Genomic DNA, 23528 nt, shown 5'->3' with positions numbered 1-23528 from the left:
ATTTACACAATAGAAACAACCACTCACAGATAATTCAGATTGCTTGAATCTTTACGTCTTTTGAAGTGTAGTTCCAACTAAACAAAGTTTCCTAAGTATATTATACAGTTGGTTACTGATTGCATAATTCTTACTGAAATTCCAATATCTCAACTGTCACATTGATATGCTTTCTGAATTTTGACATTAATTTGTAATTGAATCAGTGATCTTTCAAAAGATTTTGCCTATATTTAGTCATATTAGGTGCACTGTCTCTTAGGTGCATTACCCATGTGACAGTGTTTATTTCTGAGGTAAACTCTTCATGTTTACAACATAAACAGTAAGTTTGCTTTTTCTCAAGAGTAACTTGGCATCCCAGCGTGTGGGGGGGGGGTGTTTCATGAGAGAACATCAGCAGTGAATTGTGTCTGTGTGCTTTCTCAATTACTGAAGTGTCTAGCAAATAATTACAAAGGTTTTCAGTTGAAGGAGCCCTGTCTCTCTTACGTGATTGATGTGAGGGTAAAGGTTGTGACCTTAGGGTTGAGGAGATTGTGGTGTGTGTAATAGGGCGGTGGTCTTATCAGCTAGTTCCATTCAATGTGTACTTTCCTGTTGAGGCTACAAAGCTAGTAAACATTGGTTACCTGGGATGTTAATGTTATCAGTGGGGTTTCTTTGTTTTTGTCACTTGTGAGGATCTGGGGCTTGAGCCTAATTCCTCCAAATCCCTTTTTTGACATAGACCGTTTTTTAAATGCCTGTGTGACACTGGAGAATTGGACTGTGGCAAAACAGCATTACTTTATGTTTGATTTATTGTCTCTATTTAAGCTGGATTCCAGCTGCTTGACTGTCTTTGATTTGGGAAGCCTGCTTATGGGACAGAATAGCAGAGCAAGATGTCTCAAAGGTGCTTTTTCAAAAGGCAACTGGACTAGGGTGTTTCTCTCCCCCCCCCCCTTTGAGGAAGAAGAAATCATTTCATTTCTCATCCAAGAAGTTTCATCAGTTCTGAACTGATGAAGCTTCTTGGATCAGAAGTGAAACATCATATTCTTCCTCAAAGGGGGAAAAAAAACACCTACCGGTAGTCCAATTGCCTTGGGAAAAGCACCTTTGAGACAATCATGACCTGGATGACCAAAAATCTCCATAGATAGTAGATCAAGATGGAGAAAAAGAACCAGATGCTAATTAAAATATTATTTTTTTCTGACTGATGAATTATTTTTTTTAAAAAAAGAGAGAATACAGATAGTATTACAACAGTTCATTTAGTAACCGTTCAAAGTTACAACAGCACTGAAAAAAAGTGACATGACCGTTTTTCACATTTACAATCGTTGAAGTATCCCCATGGTACGTGATCAAAATTCAGAACCCTTGGCAAGTGACTCATATTTATGACGGTTGCAGCATCCCAGGGTCACGTGATCCGCTTTTGCAACCTTCTGACAAGCAACCATATTACTAACTTAACAACTGCAGGGATTCGCTTAACAGCTGTGGCAAGAAAGGTGATAAATTGGGGCTGAAGTCACTTAGCAAATGTTTCATTTAGCAACAGAAATGTTGCACTCAATTGTGGCCATAGGTCGAGGACTGTGGTGGACAGATTTGGATTTCATTACTGTTGTAATAATTTGCATTCTTTTCAATCAAATTTTGCAAGATCACCTTTACCGTTAGGTTGAGTGATATGATGGTAGTTTGGGGGATATCCTGAAAAGTAGAATATTTTGGGACATTTCTCCTGTTTCTATCTACTCTATTTGATTGGAGGACAAACCTGAATATACTGCATAGCTGTCTTGAGGACACTATGTCATTATCAAAGTTGAGTTACATTTCTTCTTCCAGTCCTAGTTCATTTCTGAATGTGAGATGAGAACAAGCTGTCATTTTGTTTTCCAACAGGCAATACGTTTTTCCAAGCTGCCTAGGGCTTTTTTTCATGAGAGCTTTCTACTGAACTGTCCTTTAAATTGTTCTCAATATTTAAAAAAAGAAAAAAATAGTGTTAAAGTAATATTTGTGCAGCCAGTTTCTCATTTTAAAATAATACCTTTTATTTGCTTTTGCTTAATGAAATGGTGAAATTCCTTACTTCAAGACTTAATTGAAGATATACGATTGTAGACATATTTTGGTATTAAAGTAATTATGTGGTAAGTATATTTTCAGGAGTGCTGTTTCCAAAGAATGTTCCTAAATATAACTGCTCACTTGTTCAGAAATTAAAATGCTCACTTAGAAACACCCCCATTCACATGTCACAGATGATTTGTAACATCCTAATCCATGTTATGAATCCCGTCATTATTCTCGGTATCTCAGATACAAAATCTGCAAAAATAAAATAAAGGGGTTGTGTTACCTAAGAGAAATACATCCCTACTTGAGAATCCTATAAGTTTGAAGAAACAGGCTAAGAGTCAGCATAGTGTGGTGATGTTTGAGGCTTGAAGTTGGTTCAGATCTGTTCACAGCCAAGAAACTAACTTTACTTTGTTTATCCAGTCTTACCAAAATCAACCTCACAGGGCTGTTTGTGAGGATAAAAGTGGTAAGAAAGAGACACATATTAGTTATCCTGAATTCTTTCAAGAAAGATGGCTGGGTTTAATAAATAGTACAGGTGTAATAAATAGTACTGATAGAAGAGTATATTTGTAGCTCAGGATTAAACTATGGAGTTCTTGGTGCTCTCTGAATTCGGTTGTTTTTTTCTTGCAGGCACTTCATTATCAAACTAGGTAACGTCATCAGTGCTAGGGGGAGTGGGATTTGCTGTCATTTTATATAGCAATGGCTTGCCTTGTCAGTATTGGTAGTGATTGATCAAGGAACTACCAGTGCAGACAAACAAGCTAAACAATAAACAACAACCCAATCAAGGAACTGCAAAGATCACTCCTACCAACGCTGGCAAGGCAAAGCTACTAGTATATAAAATAAGGGCAAACCCCATTCCCTTGTAGCACTGATGATGTTACCAAATTTGGTAATGAGATGTCTGTAAGAAAACACCCAAACTCAGAGAGCACCAAGACCCCCCCCCCAATAAATAAGTATTTATGGAACATTACACTTTATAACATGCGGGGTGGTTTTCTCCAAAAACGAGTAGTGTTTCTCGTATTTCATCGCAAGCATAGCGAGAGGATTATTTTCTCTGTCAGTTTCCACATCTGTTTGGAGCTGGCATGCATATTCTTTGGTTTATTTAATATTTTCATTTCTTGGGTTTTATATCAACTATTAAAATAGTTCTCTTTCAATCTGAAGACTTCTGAAAGCCATTAATAGTAAAAAAAAAACTCTAAAAGGATTTAAAATCAGCAAGAAAGGAAGCTAGTGTGTCAGAATTTCCTATAGCCAGAGGCCATTAAAGCTGGGAATTATGGGAGTTATGTCTTACATATTTAGAGGGTTCAGATTAGGCAAGCCTCACATAAGATAAACACAGTTTCTTCAGAAGCAGCGAAGCTTTCCATGTAACCAAGATTATAGCATGCTTTTTGTTAACTTCAGGGGCAAGAGGCGAACGCCATGTTGGATGGTTGATTTTGTTCTAATCCCTGGTTCCTGACCTCTGTAAGAGCTCTTTTGGTATCTTTACTCAATGCATTTGTCTGTTAGCTGACTAAAGCAGCTTTAGAGTGCTTCAATCTAGAATGAAAAACAGCATCTGAAGGATGTTTTTCACCCAGGGAGATATTCGATAGGTAATTTGAGAAAGTTCCTTTGTGCCCCAGTGGAAGAACAATATTTCAAAATGAAAAATAAACTGCAGCAAAATGTGAAACAATTCCTGTTTCTTTCTACCTATTTCCCTCTATCGTCTGGATTCTGTTCCATCTTGCAGTTTGTGTCGACTGATTGGTCTACGGTTTCTTTTCAAATCTTAAAAAAAAAAAAAGGCGGCAAAACTGATCATATTGGGAAAGATTCTTAATTTGTCTTCTCTGACATTTTTTTCTTTTAATGGAGGACCTGGAAAACCCAAGCAAATCACTCTTGACTGGTTGTTTCCTGGCTCTTGCTACTGATGGTTTGTTTTGTCAGACACGTTTATATATGAACGTGAAAGCACGAGGGGAAGGAATTGGATATATTTTATGTCACAATCATTTCATTGCAAACGCAAATAGTTAAGAAGGTTGAAATAACTAATCAGAAAGCCAAAGACAGGGCAGCTCTTATGCGATGTTTGTTCATTTGAGGAAGTTTGTAAACAAAGTAATGTATGCCTCCTGTCTATAAAGGTACTAGCAAGACTGTTATATCCTGAAATGGCTGTGTGATAAGCCTGCTTTAGCTAGAGATTCTTGCTGACTCTTCATGCATCCATACAGATACTGCTTCTGAATGTCCATTTGAATGTCCATTTGTTGTTAGTTGTGAAGTCGTGTCCGACCCATTGCGACCCCATGGACAATGCTCCTCCAGGCCTTCCTGTCCTCTACCATCTTCTGGAGTCCATTTAAGCTCACGCCTACTGCTTCAGTGACTCCATCCAGTCACCTCATTCTCCGTCGTCCCTTTCTTCTATTGCCCTCAATCTTTCCCAGCATTAGGCTCTTCTCCAGTGAGTCCTTCCTTCTCATTAGGTGGCCAAAGTACTTGAGTTTCAACTTCAGGATCTGGCCTTCTAAAGAGCAGTAAGGGTTGATTTCTTCTAGGACTGACCAGTTTGATCGCCTTGCAGTCCAGGGGACTCGCAGGAGTCTTCTCCAGCACCATAGTTCAAAGGCCTCAATTCTTTTGCACTCAGCCTTTCTTATGGTCCAGCTTTCACAGCCATACATTGGAACTGGGAAAACCATGGCCTTGACTATACATACTTTTGTTGGCAGCGTGATGTCTCTGCTTTTTAATATGCTGTCTAGATTTGCCATAGCTTTCCTCCCTAGGAGCAAGCGTCTTTTAATTTCTTGGCTGCAGTCCCCATCTGTGGTGATCTTGGAGCCCAGGAAGATAAAATCTGTCACTACCTCCATTTCTTCCCCACCTCTTTGCCAGGAATTGAGAGGGACGGATACCATGATCTTGGTTTTCTTAATGTTGAGTTTCAAGCCAACTTTTGCACTCTCCTTCTTCACGAGCTTAGCGTCCCTGATAACCACGATGGGGTGGTCACTGACCTCGAGCCAGACATCCTAGAATGTGAAGTGAATGTCCATAATAGAGATCCAAAATGTCAACAGTTGACTTTCGTGTTATTTATTGAGATGGTTGATGAACTCTGACATTGCTTTTAATTTGCATCTCTTCTGCTTTCACCTTGAAAGCGTTCTACAATATGACTTTAGACTTGCTTAGTTTATATCCGTTTATAATTTAAATGCTGTTGCCTATTTCTATAGCCCCACCCTCTGCTGCAAGAACAACAATAATTATTGTTAATTAGGGTAAAAGAGTTCTGACAGCTAAAACATAATCTCTGAAATGGCATGTTTTAGAAGACATAGGAACCACTACCAAAACATAACAGAAAGTTCTCTCTTCCAGTAACATGCACCGTTCTTTTGACATGACATTTATTGTGAATTTCCCATTCCCTCTTTCCCAATCAGAACAGAAGGAAAGTGCTTACAATAAAAGTTAAAAAAAAAAAAGGGCAGGCTTAGAGCTGCGCTTTCCTGAAAATAACCATAATTACAGCTTTCTTATAAGGAAAGTTACATTTTACTTTTATAATCGTTTCTCTAAAGTTACATTTCCTCTTACAATGCTTGTAATTTTCGCTGCGTGTGATGCTTGTTCCCTACTAAAGTGATTAAGCCTCACCAGAGGAGCTCTGCACAGTCACCCTCTAAATGAGAATTTTTGAAAGGTTTATAACAAGACACATTTAAAAAAAAAAATGGAAAAGCTAATTGGTGACATTTAGCCCTACAAAGTGGTGTGGAGACCTCTTGCCTTCGCTCACAATGGGGGTGTGGAGAGAAGATTAGTACACCCACATTCCCAGTACAAAAGCAATTAGTTTTGGTCGGTGGCTAGACACAAAATGGTTAGATCTCATTGGCAGATTGAGGCAAATATAGCTCCTGTAATCAGAAATGTGCCCTATACAGCAGCTGCAGATTGTACTTGTATACTTGTCTATGTATCCTTTGAGTAAAGAGAGTTAGCAAATCTTTTCCAAGTTTTTTCCCACCCCAACCCCACTCCCCACTTCTCCAATTGTGACTAAATTTAGACAGTATCCCTGTTGGCCCCGATAGCTGGCCACCACGGGAAGATAGCTTTTTCCTGTATCTTTCAGTGAAGCTTACTTGCTTGGTCCATCTGTGTTTGTTGTAAATGTGCTCCTTGTCCTCCATTCACATCTGGCATAATGATACTCTTGGGAGAGGAAACAACTGTTTCTAAATGTAATGAAGAAGCAGGGAGTTGGGTAATCTTCAGATAATTTACAGACATACAATTTTATAGCTGTTTTAAAATCCTGCTTTTTTTTTTTTTTTTTTTTTTTTACTTTTTTACATGGTGCAACCAGAGTCAACGAAAAGAAAAGCAAGTGACTCAAGCTGGTTTAGAAACATCCCTTAAATCATTTCTAGGGTGAAAATCATAAATCTATTCTTAGGTAGTCCTCGACTTAAGACCATCAATTTCTGTTGCTAAGTGAGGCAGTTGTTAAGGGAGTTTTGTTCCATTGTGTGACTTTACTTGTCACAGTGAATCACTGCAGTTGTTCAGTTAGCAACACTTAAGTTGTTAAATGGATCTAGCTTCCCAGTTGACTTTGTTTGTCAGAAGGTTGTAGAAGGTCATCACGTGACCCCGGGACACTGCAACCGTCATAAATATGAGTCAGTTGCCAAGTGTCTGAATGTTGACCACATGACCAATGGGGACAGTCGTTAAGTGTGAAAAACGGCCATAAGTCACTTGTTCTCTTCTGCCTCCATATGATTCAAATGCATAATACGGTCACCTGTTTGACAGGTTTTTATGGTACCTGTATCTGGTTCATAAGCCAATTTAGTTTCACGGGTTTTTTTGGGAAAAAAGACTAGGGGTGACATGATAACAGTCTTCCAATATTTGAGGGACTGCCACAAAGAAGAGCGGGTCAACTATTTTCCAAAGTACCAGAAGGCAAGACAATGGATGGAAACTAATCAAGGAGAGAAACAACCTGGAATTAAGGAGAAACTTCCTAACAGTGAAAACAATTAACCATTGGAATGGCTTGCCTTCAGAAGCTATAGGTCAGTGCTTCTCAACCTTGACAATTTTAAGGCATGTGGACTTCAACTCCCAGAATTCCACAGAAGTTGAAGTCCACATGCCTTAAAATTGTCAAGGTTGAGAAACACTGCTATAGGTGTTCCGGACACTGCAGGTTTTAAAGAAGAGATTGGACAGCCATGTGTCTGAAATGGTATGGGGGGCCTCCTGCTTCAGCAGGGGGTTGGACTACAAGACCTCCAAGGTCCCTTCTAACTCTTGTTATTCTGAAAGGATGTACTTACCCATGAGCAATTCCGCTTTTTCTACAGTTTGCCAACTGAGAACTTCACTTTTATGAAGAAACTGCTGGCAAATTAATTTGAACTTCTCTTAGTGGACAAGAGGGATACTAGGCCGAGGATACAACTGCGTGACTTTCTATAAAAAGAAAGTGGATGTTGGCATGATTTTAAAAGATGAGTTGATCCCCCTTAAGGTACAGATTTCTTTGTCGATTTAGCAAGCCATAATCGTTATTTTGCTGATTCAAAGCATTGCAAGGCTAAGCCATGATTTCAGCTTCACTATTGGGACTTCCTTGATATATAAGGGATTTTATCTGTAGGCAGTTACAGACAAAGCAATGTTTGTTAACGTAGTGATTGACTGTAGAGTGAAACTTTTCATCTTGATTCCACACTTAAAATAAACTCAGGAGAAATGAGTTTTCCAGATGGGTTGGAACATCTGGAATGCCAATGCTAGGCTGGAGAAGAAGACCTGAGAGGTGGTGTCAGCAGCCTCAAACAACTTGACAGATTCTTTGGATAATGCAAAATGGTGATGGTTTTAACAGCAAATTATAGTCTGATAAATTATTATTTGCTCAGGGCTTCTACAGTATATGTAACAAACATACTTTGCTTTCAATTCCACTGTCCTTGGGAAGAATTTTAGTCAATTCTTAGATATTCTTAATCTCTTAATAGGGCTACAAATTCAAAGTGTCTTGGCTTGAGAGATGCAGAATAAAAATATCTTCAGGGTTGATCTTTTTTAACACTGACATTGTCAGAGCAAAAACCTTTTGACAGGTTTATTCTTCCCACATTGTAACATGCCTGGTAAAGAAATGTAAGTCTTCCTAAGCAACATCTGGGTTTAAAGTTTAAAGGATATTCCCTTTACAGTACTCTACTCCACAAGGTATCTGTGGTTCAGCAGATGTTGAACTACAGCTCCTAATGTCCCCAGGCATCATGGCCAATAGAATTAAATTGGAACTGAAATTCAGCAACATCAACAGGGCAAGTTCCCATCTCAACTATATGAACTGGTTTATGCAGAAATGTGTCTCGTTATGTATCACAGATTGGTTCACGTTTAGAAGGATATACCAAAAGCAGACAGCCATTAAGATTGCTAGCAGTTTATCTTAGACTTAGAGGATACAAGACTGGAACCAGTGCTAATCTGTATTAAAATGAGAACAATCTGGAGTACATAGGGGGTTTTTTCTCATTCATAAGGGAAGTTAGATCCCTTTCATTTTATACAGAAGTTTTGTTGTCTCCTAAATATTATTGTGTTTGTTTTTCAAGACCTTTCCCAAATCCATGTTCCTTTTGTTTATATTATATATTATACATGTATACATAATAATAAATTGACATCATTTTTGTACACACAGACTCAAGATGGCTTTTGTTTAGAAATTCCTCTCCAGATTTTAATGTTTGTCACATAAAAGACATTTAATTAATTATAAAAAACTGCTGTTAATATTACACAATGAGGCAGATGGTGGTCCTTAACTCACATATCTGATTATTCATGTTACTAGCAGGCAAATCCCACAATAAGGGCCACAAATTGCACACTGCATGAACATATTCAAGTAAGTTTTAAGTAAACTGGAGCTCCCTCAGTTTATAAAATGAAGTTCAATGGTTTAGGCCAGGGGTCTTCAAACTTGGCCCTTTTATAACTTGTGGACTTCTGAGGAATTCTGGGAGTTGAAGTCCACAAGTCATAAAATGGCCAAGTTTGAAGACCCCTGGTTTAGGCATTCAAAGACATTTAGGGAAGAAAAACCAAATACACAAGTACAGAATAGGTGGTATCTGACTCAATAGCAGTAACTATGAGAGGGATCCTGGAGTCCTTACATATAGGAGTTAGTAGTGTGCTGCAGCCGCCAAAAATGCCAATGCAATCTTAGGCTGCATTAACAGAGGGATAAAATCAAGATCACATGAGGTATTAGTACCTCCTTATAAAGCCTTAGTAAGACCACACTTGGAATGTTGCATCCAGTTTTGGCCACCACAGTATAAAAAAGATGTTGAGACTCTAGAAAGAGTGCAGAGAAGACAAAGATGATTAGGGGACTAGAGCAGTGGTTCTTAACCTTTTTAATGCCGCGACCCCAACCGGTTGTAAGTCGAGGACTAAACCGGTCGTAAGTCGAGGACTACCCAACCGGTCGTAAGTCAAGGACTTTCCTTGCCCGGGAGTGCCGCACATGCATGGTGCCACCCCCTGCGCCGCCCGAGGTGTAGCTGGCAGAGACAGAGCAGGCCGACCACCGGCTGGGCCACCAGCTAGCCCAGCCCAAGGGAGGTAAGGCACCCGCCGGAAAGGGGAAAAAAAATGGCGGACAGCCTTGCTTGGCGACCCCCGTGAAATGGTAGATCGACCCCAAATGGGGTCGCGACCCATAGGTTGAGAACCACTGGACTAGAGGCTAAAACTTAAGAACAGTTGCAGGAATTGGTTTTTTAATAATAAAAAAAAAGAACTAGGGGTGACATAGCAGTGTTAGAATATCTCAGGGGCTGCGACAAAGAAGGGGTGATGGTCAAGCTATTCTCCAAAGCATCTGAAGGCAGGACAAGAAGCAACGGATGGAAATTATCAAGGAGAGAACCAACCTAGAACTAAGGAGAAGTTTCCTGACAATGAGAACAATTAACCAGTGGAATGTCTTGCGTTCAGAAGTTGGAGGTTTTTAAGAAGAGATTGGACAACCATTTGTCTGGAATGGTATAAGATCTCCTGCTTGAGCAGGGGGTTGACTGGAAGATCTCCAAGGTCTCTTCCATCTCTGTTATTTTCTATTATTCTGATTTGTATTTACATTTGTATTCTTGCCTTGGTAATTGTCAGGGTGATTACTGAGGGTGAGTTAGGGGCTTTCTTTAGGAGAACATTCATGTACCATATAAACAATATTTTTAATGCTCTTGCCATTTCCCCTTTAAACTGTTGGCTCAACCCAACTCCAAAATTTATTAGATAACAAAATTCAATTACTCATTGTCCCTCAGGTAAAATGGCCTTTAAAGAGGAAATCTGTATTTGAAGCATTTCCAGCTCTCATAATTGGTGGCTAATATACTAATGTGTTAAACAGCTCAGAGAAAGCGGTCAGTTTAAATGTCTATCTGTACTCTGTCTAAACATTGAATTTATTAAGTTTGATGTAATTTTAAGATTAATTGCTGCCGATTAGAGACACCTGCTGGCAGAATGTTGGAACTATTTGGCAAATGTTGAAATGGAAATCAGACCAACCTTTTTTCCCCCAAAGCTGGGCTTTGCAAAAGCTTGCTGAAGCTGCTAACGTCATTTGGAATGGGTTTTTTTGTCTTCCTGTTTGCATTACATGTGTTCTTGAAAAGTTATAACATGTAATAAAAACCCAGTAACTGCAGACATATTATCCTAAGCTGACTGACTGGAAGTCTGTGAGAAATAAGTTCTAAGGCTATGATGTTGTAAATTGCCTCTATAGTGAGGTTGTTCTTGGTTACTCATACCCCAAATATGTGATTTTTTTATTTCAGAAGCAAGGATGGTTTGAAAGGATTTACATTCTCCGCACTAAAGTAAGCCAATCCAAGCAAGTCTCTTCTTAATAACCTGACCAACACAGATGGAGTGAAATTTTGTGCAAATTTAATCTGGTGCACAAGCAACAACCCAACCCGTATGGCAGAATGTGGCCATCCAGAAATGGAGAACCAGAGGCCTGGCAAAACTTATCCTAGAATTGTAATGTGAATCTCATCAAACCACAGATATGATGCTGATTGGGTTTGATTTAAATGAAATCAGCTTTAGTTTTCCAGCCGTGCATATTTTTTGGATTGCATCTGTGTCACTGCACTTAGAGAACAAGTGGAGCCCAAGATTATGGATGGGGAAATGGGGAAAATTAAATAATATGCAAGACACATATATTTAAGTTGCTTCTCAGAGGTGCTGAGGCTGCTAATAAATTTTCAGAAGACTAGGAAAATCTCTTTTGGGGATTCATTGACACTGATATTTGAAGATCGGCAATATCTAAATTTGACAAATAAATATTTTGTGGGTTAGGGCTAGAAGCCCAGAATTTCATTACAGGGAGTCCTCAGTTTATGACCATAATTTAAGCCTGGAACTACAATCCTAAATTGTGCCACTCATTAAGTGGGTCACGGTGCAACTGTCCCCAATTTTGTAATCTTTTTTGTGGCAGTCATTAAATCAGTCTCTGCATTCTTTACAAACACCACGCTCATTAAGCATATCTGTTCTCTGCAGTGAGCATTTTTTTTATGGAAACCAGAAGTAAATACCAGTTTTGCCAAAATAAATCATAAATGGCAGTGATGTGACCACCGGATGCTGCAAAAAACCTTAAATGTAAACTCTTTGCCAAGGTCCCAAAATGGGATCACATGACCATAGGGTTGGAAGCATCAAAACTTTGAATCTGGCTTATAAGCAGCTCTTGGGAGGTCACTAAGTTTGAATAGTCACTAAGCGACAGGCCATAAATCAAGGACTACCTGCATTATGTTCCCACAACACTCTCTCTCTTGGTTACCTCATTTCTATATTGTTATGACTTCACACAAAGTGATAAAAAAAACCCCAGACGTTAATATTTGTACACGTTTCATATATAGAGAAGTACATTCTTTTGTTACATTCCAAACTGTCCTGTCGGTGGTACATTTACAATAGAATATTAAATCTTGTAATAATAAGCAGGGTTCCCTATTTTTTAAAAAATAAACACATCATTTTGTACCTATGTAAATCTAACATATTAGCAAAAAGCTAATATGTCTAACATATTCGCAAAATGTTAAAAACCTCACCATAAAAGTTTCAAACTGTAAATATCCCGTTTTGTTATATAATTAGAAGCAGTTGCAATATATGTTATAAAAGGAATAAAGGAGCACAGGTAGCTAATAAATGTGTTCTGTTTTCTTATCAGATTCATTGTAGGGAAAGAAGAAATTCCCACCCATTCATATCTACCAGAAGGTGCTTTTGTAAAGCGAGAAAGAAAAATAAAACACTGCAAAGATATAACACAACAAATGAATTTTATTGCTGCAACAAAAAAAATTGTGGATAACATGTGAGTGCAAAACTTTTATTCTTTGTAATGTCTTGTTTTATCTGTACATTATCTTGTGCAATTATAACCTTACACTGCCTCTTTTTTTATATTGACCCCAATATTTGTGCTGATTACCTGAAATATTTACATATCTCATTCTGCCACCGTTATATACACACAGAGGAACCCATTCTGTGCATGCGTACAGCGTTCCATTTATTCATGTTTACTTCACAAATCTGTCAGGGATGGCCTTTTTTAGAGCAAGTAATGAGTGTACATTGCACATGAACAATTAATTGATTGATTTCCTGTTTTTTTCAGTAATAATGCCTCAAAAGATCACATGTGGTTTTTAAATTCCTTTTGCAATTCTTTTTTGTATTGGGGAGCTAGAATACAGTGAACTGCCTTGAAGGAAAAGAAATTACTACTCAATATTTTAATTAATGAACATGGCAGTTAGTTGCCAGGGAGCAAGCAGGTGATTCATATCTAACCTTTCTATTATAAATGGTGCACAAAAAGAAGAAAATAAAAGGTAAACTGTACAATTATAATTAAATATTAAAGCAAACACATTAAAACATATTTACAAATAAGAAATAGATAAAAATCCATAGTGAAACTCACATCAATAAAGGGATCTTAAAAACTGAAAAGGTGATCTTGCCAGGTGGTAGGAGATCGACAAATCTAATATAATGTGGCCCCTTTTCAGCATGAGATTTGATCAGATAGCTTTGTTCTCACATCTCATCAAGTAGTGTTCTGAAGATGTCTGGGCATACAGAGGGGTCACTCCCCAGAGTCTTACCATCCAGTTAAGGTCACCAAGATTTTTGATAGAATCACCCAGCTCCAAGTCAGTGAGATTTTAGGTTACCACCAGCACTTTCAATTATATCAGAAAATGTGAGGTAAATGAAACTTCAGATATTCTCCCTTCAACTGTTCTTAATTGAAAGTTGAATAGAATAGAGCTGGAAGGGACCTTGGAGGTCTTCTAGTCCAGCCCCCCGCTTAAGCAGGAGAACCTATACCATCTTAGACAAGTGACTGTCGAGACTCTTCTTAAAAATCTCCAGTGATGGAGCGCCCATGATTTCTGGAGGCCAGCTGTTTCACTGGTTAATTATCCTCACTATCAGGAAGTTTCTCCTTAATTCTAGGTTGCTTCTCTCTTTGATCAGTTTGCAACCATTTTTTCTTGTCCTGCCCCTTGGTGCTTTGGTGAATAATGTGACCCCCTCTTCTTTGTAGCAGCCCCTCAGATACTGGAACACTGCTATCATGTCTCCCCTGTTTCTTCTTTTCTTTAGACTAGCCAAACCCAAGTCCCGTAGCCGTTCTTCGTATGTTTTAGTCTCCAGGCCTTTGTTCGTCTTAGTTGCTCTTCTTTGAATTTTTTCCACACACTCAACATCTTTTTTTGTGATATGGTGACTAAAGTACATTCTGGGCTAGCTAAAAATTTTCAAACACTTCTTTAAAAATAGCCCCACTATTATAGAATAAGGGTAAGGTAGAATGGATAGTGATAGGGACAGGAATAGACCAATGCTAATATAGTGTAATTATTGATCAGTTAACAGGTCTCTGGGAATGGGCCTAGCTGGCATACTTCTCCAAACTATGAAACCCTCTACCTCCGTATCCAGAACTTTGGCATCTAAGTTCAGGATTAAATCTAGAAGCCATCCCCAAGTTTGTAACCCTACTCAAAAGAACTGGAACCTCTGTTCTTTAGATTAAGTTTTAATTTCTTCCCCTTCGTTCCACTTGTTGACATCAAGGAATTATTTAGATCAGACATGTCAAACACAAGGCCCGGGGCCGGATGCGGCCCACGAAGTGGTTTCACGTGGCCCGCAAAGCCATCTTGGAAACAGTGAGGGAATGGCCCCCACTGCCTTGGCCCTGGCCCAGGCCGGCCAGGAGCCAATGTACAATTTTGTAGTGGCCATCTATGCTGAAATGCATTCAGTCTTAGCTCCACGAGGCTGTCTAGAAACAGCAAGGAACCAGCCCCTGCTATGTCAGCCCCGCCCCCTGGTGCATGCTGGGGAAGTGTCACCCTTTGTGAGGAATGAAGAAATGGACCAGGCCTTGGTGCTTGCCCCGGTCCCACCCCCCTCTGCCAGAGACCCTCAGATTTGTCCCACTCCTGCCCAGGCCCCCACAGGCACCCTTGACCTGAACGATGTAGAGCTGGCCATGCCCACCCAGTAGGCCACACCCACTCCATCCACACCCACCCAGTAGGCCACACCCACCCTGGCCACACCCACCTGGCCCCTCAAGGGCAACCACAATGCTGATGCGGCCCTCAATTAAATTGAGTTTGACACTCCTGATCTATCAGAAGCTTGACATTAGGATAATTTGCTGAAATCCTGTGTTCTCTTTTGGTATCTGAACATGGTGTTCAGATATAAATAAAATACAGCTCATGAATACTGAAAGGACAATGGGCAAAGGCGCGTTGAATCACTCATTTCTTCAACTTGAGTTGTTAGGAGGCAATTATTTTGAATTACACCTAGTTTTTTTCCCAATTTGCTACTCTGTCAAGTTTATAATTATCCCAAAATACAGTATTTTATCACTGCAATAAGGTTTCCAGGGATATCTAATCCCTTTTAAAGTAATTTCATTGTTGCCCATCATGCAATAAAGTGGTGGTGAATTCCCTAAATTAATTAAATATTGCATGATCTTAAGTGTGCTTATTTAGCTCACCTTGAAGCAATTTGCTTGGTGGAAAATGATAGCATTCCCACTAAATGTCAATATTTTGTAGCAGATCTGTCCCACTTCTGCCCAGGCTCCCACCGGCATCCTTGATGCGAACGATATAGAGCTGGCCATGCCCACCCAGTAGGCCACACCCACTCCATCCACGCCCACCTAGTAGGCCACACCCACCCAGCCCCCCAAGGGCAACCGCGATGCTGATGCAGCCCTCAATGAAATTGAGTTTGACACCCCTGATTTAGATGCTGAACAGCTACTTTGGTTTTAGATGGAAAAATTAGGTTTGGCGTCAGGTCTTTTCAATTAAAGGACCCAATTGGTCTTCTATAAACTGAGAGCCACTTTGGTCTGGTGGTTTAAGGCACCAGGCGAGAAACCAGGAAACTGTGAATTCTAGTCCTGCCTTATGCATGAAAATATGGCGGGGTGACTTTGGGAAATTACTCTTTCTCAGTCCAACTCACCTCACAAGGTTATTGTTGTGGGGAAAATAGGAAGAGGACAGAGTACAGATAATCCTTGATTTATGACCACAGTTGAATCCCAATATTTTCTACTGGTAAACAAGACAATTGTTATAAGTGAATTTTGTTCCATTTTTAACCTTTATTGCCACAGTTGTTAAGTGAAAATCTGCATTTGTTAAGTTAGCAACATTGTTGTTAAGTGAATCTGGCTTCCCCACTAATTTTGCTGGTCAGAAGGTCACAAAAGGTAATCACATGATCCCGGGACACTGCAACCGTCATAAATACATGCCAGTTGCCAACCATCCAGATTTTGATCATATGACCATGGGGACGCTGCAGTGGTTATAAGTGTGAAAAATGTTCCTAAGTCACTTTTTTTCAGTGCCATTGTAACTTTGGTCACTAAATCGAGGACTACTTGTATTAGGTACGTTTGCCATCATGTACGCTCTGAAGTAGAATGGGAAACCTGAAGTAGACTGGCTCTAAAGCAGAATGGAGCACCAGCCAGTAACATCTTATTCTTGCTAGTTTCCGGAGCAGAAGAGAAAATATGTCAGATACATTTTACTGTCTGAATTCTCAAGATTCCTGGTTTTTCATGGTATATTTCCTTGAATGAACCAGCCTGTGAAGTTCCAGAAATAAAAAAGACCCAGTATTCCATTTTTAGTAGGCTGAAGAGCTCAATTTGGTACATATTTAGATTAATCCAGATAAAAATCTTTATTCAACAGCAAATTACCCAAAGCAGTACAAAAAGCTATCACTACCCAGTCAATAGCTCCATCAGCTCCATCAAGAAAACCTTTCACTGCTGGGCTTTGACAAAAACAAAGTCCTGAACATTCAGCAAACAAGGTGAATAAACCTCCTTTGGTAGTTCTAATGTCCCATTTGCACATGTCCCAAAAAACCATTGAGTTCTTAATCCTAATCCTCTATCGTATTTCTCTCCCATATGTTTCCTTTCAGATATAGCTAAGTCTAAATGTCTGTAACTTGATCATGTCCTCATTACCATTTTTGCTACACAAACGGGACCTGATAGATGATTTATGACTAATACGCTTTTGCAGCACATAATTCAAAGCTTCCAAAAATATTTGGCACAGGATGAAGAATGAGTAATGTTGTTTTGTGCTGCAACTACAAATATTGGAGCGCAAGAAAATTTCATTTCTAGAACCAGGATCAAATTGATTTCCTTGTAATTCCAGCTGATAATGTCTAACAACTGGATAGCCCTCCCTGAAGTATTTATCATTTTCAATTCCTCTGCCAGTTTTCTGCCATAAAACTGCTGGAATCCCACATGACAGATTTGCACAGTTCTAATGCTTATGGAAAGTGAAGTCCTGTGAACTTGGAAGAATATAAATTTGGCAGGCTCTACAGATTCTCTGCTGGAACTGGAAAGGCAAATATATAATCTCCCAACTAATTTTGTGCCCTTTCTCTGTGATATTTCTTCAGGGAGGTGTATAACAGTGCCAAAAACATTCCTGGCTACCTGCAGATCTCTCAGCTGATGGGGGTCCCTTTTTTTCCATAAAATTAACCTAGAAATGAAGATTGGGGTTACATGATCTTTAGAGCGCAGCTGTAAGATGTCACTGATATTTTTTTTTTTTCTGTCCAGGATGATTGTGTTGTTTGCAACAAGGTTCTGATGGCCAAGTGAAGGCATGAGAGAAAGTCCTAGTCTATTTTTGTTGGGGGGGGGGGAATGAACACATACATATTCATACATTCCTGCACTGCTATTTTTAAAAAAAGACGCAGAAGGAATTGATGTTGGAATTAGTAATAAGGCTGAAAGCATAGTTTTCTGCTCATAGGCTGCATATCGGAGTCAATATACTTCTTAATAGCAATAGCACGTAGACTTTTATACCGCTTTACAGTGCTTTTACAGTCCTCTCTAAGTGGTTTACAGAGTCAGCATATTTGCCCCCCTCCCCCAGACAATCTGGGTCCTCATTTTACTGACCTCAGAAGGATGGAAAGCTGGGTCAACCTTGAGCTGGTGAGACTCGAACTGCTGGCAGTGAGCAGTGAGTTGATCGAATCCTGCTTTTCTTATGTCCTATAGGTGGGTTTCTTTGTGATATCCCATTGTGGGTTCTCTAGAACAAAGCTTTTGCCTTTATTTGTATAAGTTGTGCTGCATTTTCAAAGCTTACTGTTACAGGTATCTACATCTAAGTATCGTAAATAAAACCTAGGTAAATACAAATAGTGAAGGACTGATAGGAGAATTCTTTGTAGGTGTTGGAGAAAAAAGGAACATATACGGTACCTGTGGAATGCAGAAGAAATCTAGAGAGTCAACACTGTTTTATTTGCTTTTTCAGATGCAAAAATGGTCCCAGGCACAGATGCTGTAAGCACTATGAAGATAATTGCTTCTCATATTGCATTAAAGTGAGTCAACACTAACCCTTCCATTCGCAGAGAGCTATCTAAAAATTAACAGGGAAATTACAGAAGCTGATGAAAGTTGTGATGGAGTTGTTCCTGCTCTAAATCCTTTATCTGTGGTCTAGAAATGGATATGGTGACCTAGGATGAATGTTAATTATACATGATTCTTGTCAGACAATCTCTCAAGCCATTTCCTTTTGGCTTAACAGATTAGGTGGACATTATAGTTGTAGCTAGTAAACTACAGTTTATGGCAGAGATAGGCGATAGACAAAGCATAGGCAGTCCTCTTTTATATGCCATGAATATCACTAGCTGATTATTTTTGCCTCCAATAAACACTCAATACTTAATTTACAAATTCTGCTCTACTATTAGTGAGATAATTGCATCACCATAATGCCCCCTGAACATATGGATCCATGTATGGTTCTAAGCAGAAAAACGGATGAATTCCTGGGATATAGTTCACTGTGTTGTGGAAAACCCACCAAATGCAGGCTCAATATCATAGCTGATTAAACTGTGGTATGTAAATCTCATCTTGGTATGTTAGCTATGCGTCACCTGCAGTACATGAGCAGAATATATAGACTAAAACTGCCTTGTGTATGATTATCATCTTGGCTAAATGAACACATGATCTTTAACAGCTGTCTGCAATTCCCACTGATGTAAGTGGGGTTGTGCAGCCCTTATAGATAGCACTGGGCTGAAATGCAAGACACCAGTTGTGCACACAAATAAAAATGTTGTGTGTATTGCCCTGTTTACTTTCTTTTTTTACTTCTTTCTTCTACACAAAAAAGTCTGATTCATTTATATGTTAGCTGCTTAAGAATGCAAGTTAGATTATTGCTTTGGTAAACTTCGGACAGCCCATAGATCAGGGGTGTCAAAATCGCAACGTCACGTGATGCAATGTATCATGACTTTTTTCCCCATTGCCGGCAATGGGGTGGGCGCGGTTTCGCCATGATGCACCCATCCTATGGGCTGGCAGTTTGACACCCCTGGCATAGTTGCTGAGAGATGTGGATAAATTGGATTGCAATAAGGAGTTGCAATAAGCATGCCTATCTTATATTTTATACAGGTAATCCTTGACTTACGACCAGTTACTTAGCGATCTTTCAAAGTTATAATGAACACCCCCCCCCCAAAAAAAAGATATTTATGGACTGGTTCCAAAATTCCCTCACTCCCCATGGTCATGTGGCCACATTTCAAACCCTTGGCATGTGACCCACATTTATGGCCATTTGCACATGACCAGTTTACAACATTTTCCCCCCACAAACAGGGTTTACTTCCAGTTTCTGGGAAAAGGGTCCCATGGCAAACAATAGCTTCACTTAATGACTATGGTGACAGCTTAATAACCACCACAAAAAAGGCGTAAATTCAGGTTGGTTACCTGTGTGACCCACTTTACAACTGTCATGATTTATGACCATAATTGGTAGGCTCAGTGATGGTTGTAAATCAAGGACTACTGTAATTCTGGGTGCCTTAGCGATGCCTTTCAAAAGAATTCTTTTTCCCAATAACTGTCTCTTCTTTTAAGTTTTTCCTCCCCAAAAAACAGGACACATTTAAACAACACGGATTCTCCAATCTCTTAGAGCGGGGTATTCAACCTTGGCAACTTTAAGACTTATGGACTTCAACTCCCAGAATTCCTTGGCCAGCCATGCTGGCTGGAAAATTCTAGGAGTTGAAGTCCACAGGTTTTAAACTTGCCAAGGTTGGACCCCCCCTCCCCAGCCTTAGTATACGTTGAGTAGAGATTTTATCCCTCATAACACTATAGCCACAGGACAAACAAAATGGCTTTCCAGCCTTGATTATTTTGAGGCATTTGCTTGATTGTTGTGGTGGAGAAAATACTGGATTGTTAACAATTGAAGTAACTTTTTTTTTTTTTTTTGAAGTAAAGCATCAGGAGGTTTACACTAACAGGTGCAGTGAACTAGCAGCTTCTGCAACTCTAGTTAGAGCAATTTTTTGGGGTGACCACCCTCCTTAAGCAAGCATCTTCAAAATGTTGCTTTAACAAGCGACTCTTTCCTTTGGGGGCTGCTGTTGTCTTGCAGGTGGAAGAAACAATCCATTAGTGTCAACGGTAAACTCTTAAAGTGAGTGAAAAGCGAGAACTTGTGTGTGTTGACTAATTTAATCATGCCCAGAAAGTATGTAACAGATCCCACATACAACCATTCCCTCATATCAGCTCAAATATTGGGAATGTGCTGTGCTCAGCAGCTCAAGTTAGCAGCATCCATATAGCTGTGTCTCTCTATGCATTGGGACAATTGTTTTTTGAAGTCAACCTGTGAATGTAGTTTAAAGCTAATGGGAGAAAATCCACAGTTGTTGCTTACAGGAAGAATAATCGTTGTCCAGGGATATAAATTATTCTTGCCCAGAATGTGATTAGTAAGTGTTTTCTTTCCATAACTGCAGGAAAATTATTTTGGCTGGAATTTGATTAGGATAAGCAGGCACCCACCTGCTTCTACTCGCTTTGGTGGGACTCCTGCAGATTTTAAATTTGGATTTTGAAAGTAATATTTATTGGGCAAACTGGCTTTTGAAGGAAAATGTTTTATTTGCCCTGTTATTTCTTCCATTCAGAGTTAAGTAGTTTGTTTTTTCAACAGTAGGTTAAAAAAATAAACCAGCGTATGGAAGACAAGATGCAATTCAGTAGCTTGCACATTTTGACAAAGTGTGTTTGTTGAGTTTTTGTGCTGAGCAAGTCTTTTCTACTTCCTGTGTGTCTGCTCTTGTACCGTAGCAGATTACCACCAGCCACATACCAGTACAATCCAAACATCTAGTACTCAACAGAAGAGGCTGTTGTGGTCTGCTTTAGTTGCAACTTACGCATTGACTTCGTTCACAATAGTCTGTTTTAAGTCTCACATAGGTGGGCTTAAATTTCATTGCATAGGCATATTTTCATCAATTACTTCCATCTTTGCTACCAGCGCACATTGGCCTGTTTAATCACACCCAAAATTCTTGTACCCTGACCCTGTAAAGTAATACACAGTAATCAGCACTATAAATAAATCATCAAGATTTTTTAAATGCTCTGTTTAAAAATAGAGGACAACCTCCCTGAAAGTCAAGAAATTGAAAGGGTCATTGTAAATGGTGTAGTATGTTCCCTTTCTCACAATAATCAACCAAGTCCTTTGGGAAATCTTGAGCAGGACAAGAGAGAGAGAGAGAGTCTACTCTTGTTATTTCTCCCCATTCATCGATTCTGGAGTTTATGTACCTCATGATCCCTAAAAGACTTGGATCTTCTTTATCCTTGACAACTTTGCTGCCCGTCTGATTGTAATAGGACTGGTAAACTTTGAGTTCCTAAGAAGTCTGTGCCACTTCTTCTAGCAGGTGATGTCATCAGACATTTCATCTGTTTGTACACTTTTCTTGTTAACTTAGAAGTGTTGTGAAGTACAGGATTAAAATTTCCATATAAGTTGGAAACTCGATAGTCCTTCTTTGTCCATGATTCTGGAGGCCACACCTGATACTTATCCTTTGAAGTCATGGTTCTTTTGGAGGCTGGTGTCCCTACAGTCCTGTCCGTGGCCCCCCAGGATCATTTGCAGCCTCCCTTTTTCCTTTAGAATCTTCTCTTTCCTAGGAGTTGTTTTTCATTTCTTACTTCTTTGAAGACCCTAGGCACATCCAGAGTGCCACATGTTGAAAGTGGAGTGTTTAAAAGGAAACTTGCCTGCTTATTTATTACTTAACTGGTTCATTGTATATGTTGCCCATCTCGCTGTCCAGAGTGACTCTGGGCAGCTTAAAATACAATAAAAATAAAAATATAAACACAATTATAACTATAGGAAGAATTAACAATTACAAAAATTAAATAGACTAAGAGCCAAGGGCTCACCCGGAACAGGGGTGATGCCTTCTTCATGTTAGGGCAGGGGTTCTCAACCTTGGCAACTTTAAGACTTGTGGACTTCAATTCCCAGAATTCCTCAGCCAGCTTTGGAATTCTGGGAGGAATTCTGGGAGTTGAAGTTGAATTCTGGGAGTTGAAGTCCACAAGTCTTAAAGTTGCCAAGGTTGAGAACCCCTGTGTTAGGGAACTTTAGCCAAAATGAATCCTGGCAGTGTTGGCCAGTCTGGATTAATGGCCTTATTTTATATTAATTGAGGCAAAAAATCAGTATTTTAGGTCATTTCCTTCAGGTTGGAAACATGTGGACTGAGACTTTTAGAGGAAGACAAGCACTTCTGATATTTTTCTAAGGCCATCTTTGGACGGAATTGGCAGCAGCTGTTTGTTAAGGAAAGCCTGATGTGGTTTTATTTTCTTAACGGAACAGTTGCCTCTTTATTCTGGAAAGGACAGCTACTAGCAGGTTTTCTAATCTGTCATAGCTTTTCTTCCTGTCAAAGAGGTTGACTTGCCATTGCTGTACTTCTTTATGTGTCACATTTTTCTGGCATTCCCTCCTTCACTAGTGAACAAAGTAGGGCAACCTATAATTGACCCCTTTCCATTTTTAAGTACTGAAGAAAATTTTGTTATTCTAGTTAACTATGACAAAATAAATATTTTAGAGACATTGGATCGGATCGATTGAAAAGAAATGTGTGGCTTTGTGTTGTTTTGTTTACTTCTAGCAACTGCACCTAATCAATTAACTGCATTTTTCTAATGCTGGAAGAGGGAAAGTACATTCAGTCTCTTGGTTGTGGAACTGCACAAGACAACACGTTCTTTCCTGCCAGCCATTTAAAATGTCTTGGCTAGAGGACCAAAGAAATAAAATCAGATTGTGCTTCACACAATCGGTAGATAGATCTGATGGCTTCCAGGATATCCAGGTTCTTCACCTTTAACTGCGTGCTAGTTGCGTTAAGTGAAACTCACAATCTTTGTTCAGGTAGTTCTTGACTTACAATAGTTTGTTTAGTGACTGTTTGACGTTACAACAGTACTGGGGGAAAAAAATGACATGGCCATTTTTCACATTTATGACCGTTGCAGTATCCCCATGGTCATGTAATCAAAATTCAGATGTTTGGCAACTGGCTCATATTTATGATGGTTGCAGTGATCCTCTTTTGTGACCTTCTAAACAAGCAAAGTCAATGGGGAAGCCAGATTCACTTAACAACCGTGTTACTAATTTAACAAGCCAGATTCACTTAACAACCGTGTTACTAATTTAACAAGCCAGATTCACTTAACAACCGTGTTACTAATTTAACAACTGCAGCAGTTCACTTTAACGGTGGCCAGAAAAGTC

The 23528-nt window shown here is 39.4% G+C and overlaps 1 protein-coding gene across 1 annotated transcript in view; it reads left to right on the top strand.

Annotated features, from left to right (window-relative positions):
* Positions 1–23528, top strand: part of TMEM135 (transmembrane protein 135) — a 168539-nt gene that overhangs the window by 125886 nt on the left and 19125 nt on the right. The window contains exons 7-9 of the mRNA XM_039342959.1: positions 11025–11066; positions 12452–12598; positions 18165–18234. Coding sequence (XP_039198893.1) covers positions 11025–11066; positions 12452–12598; positions 18165–18234 — 259 coding nt within the window. The remainder of the gene's footprint in view (positions 1–11024; positions 11067–12451; positions 12599–18164; positions 18235–23528) is intronic.

Source organism: Crotalus tigris, unplaced genomic scaffold (genome assembly GCF_016545835.1).
Source record: "Crotalus tigris isolate CLP2741 ecotype Arizona unplaced genomic scaffold, ASM1654583v1 scf7180000017828.1554129, whole genome shotgun sequence".
Classification (NCBI taxonomy): domain Eukaryota; kingdom Metazoa; phylum Chordata; class Lepidosauria; order Squamata; family Viperidae; genus Crotalus; species Crotalus tigris.
The sequence above is the reverse complement of the archived record's forward strand: the minus strand, read 5'-3'. Positions and strand labels throughout refer to the sequence as shown.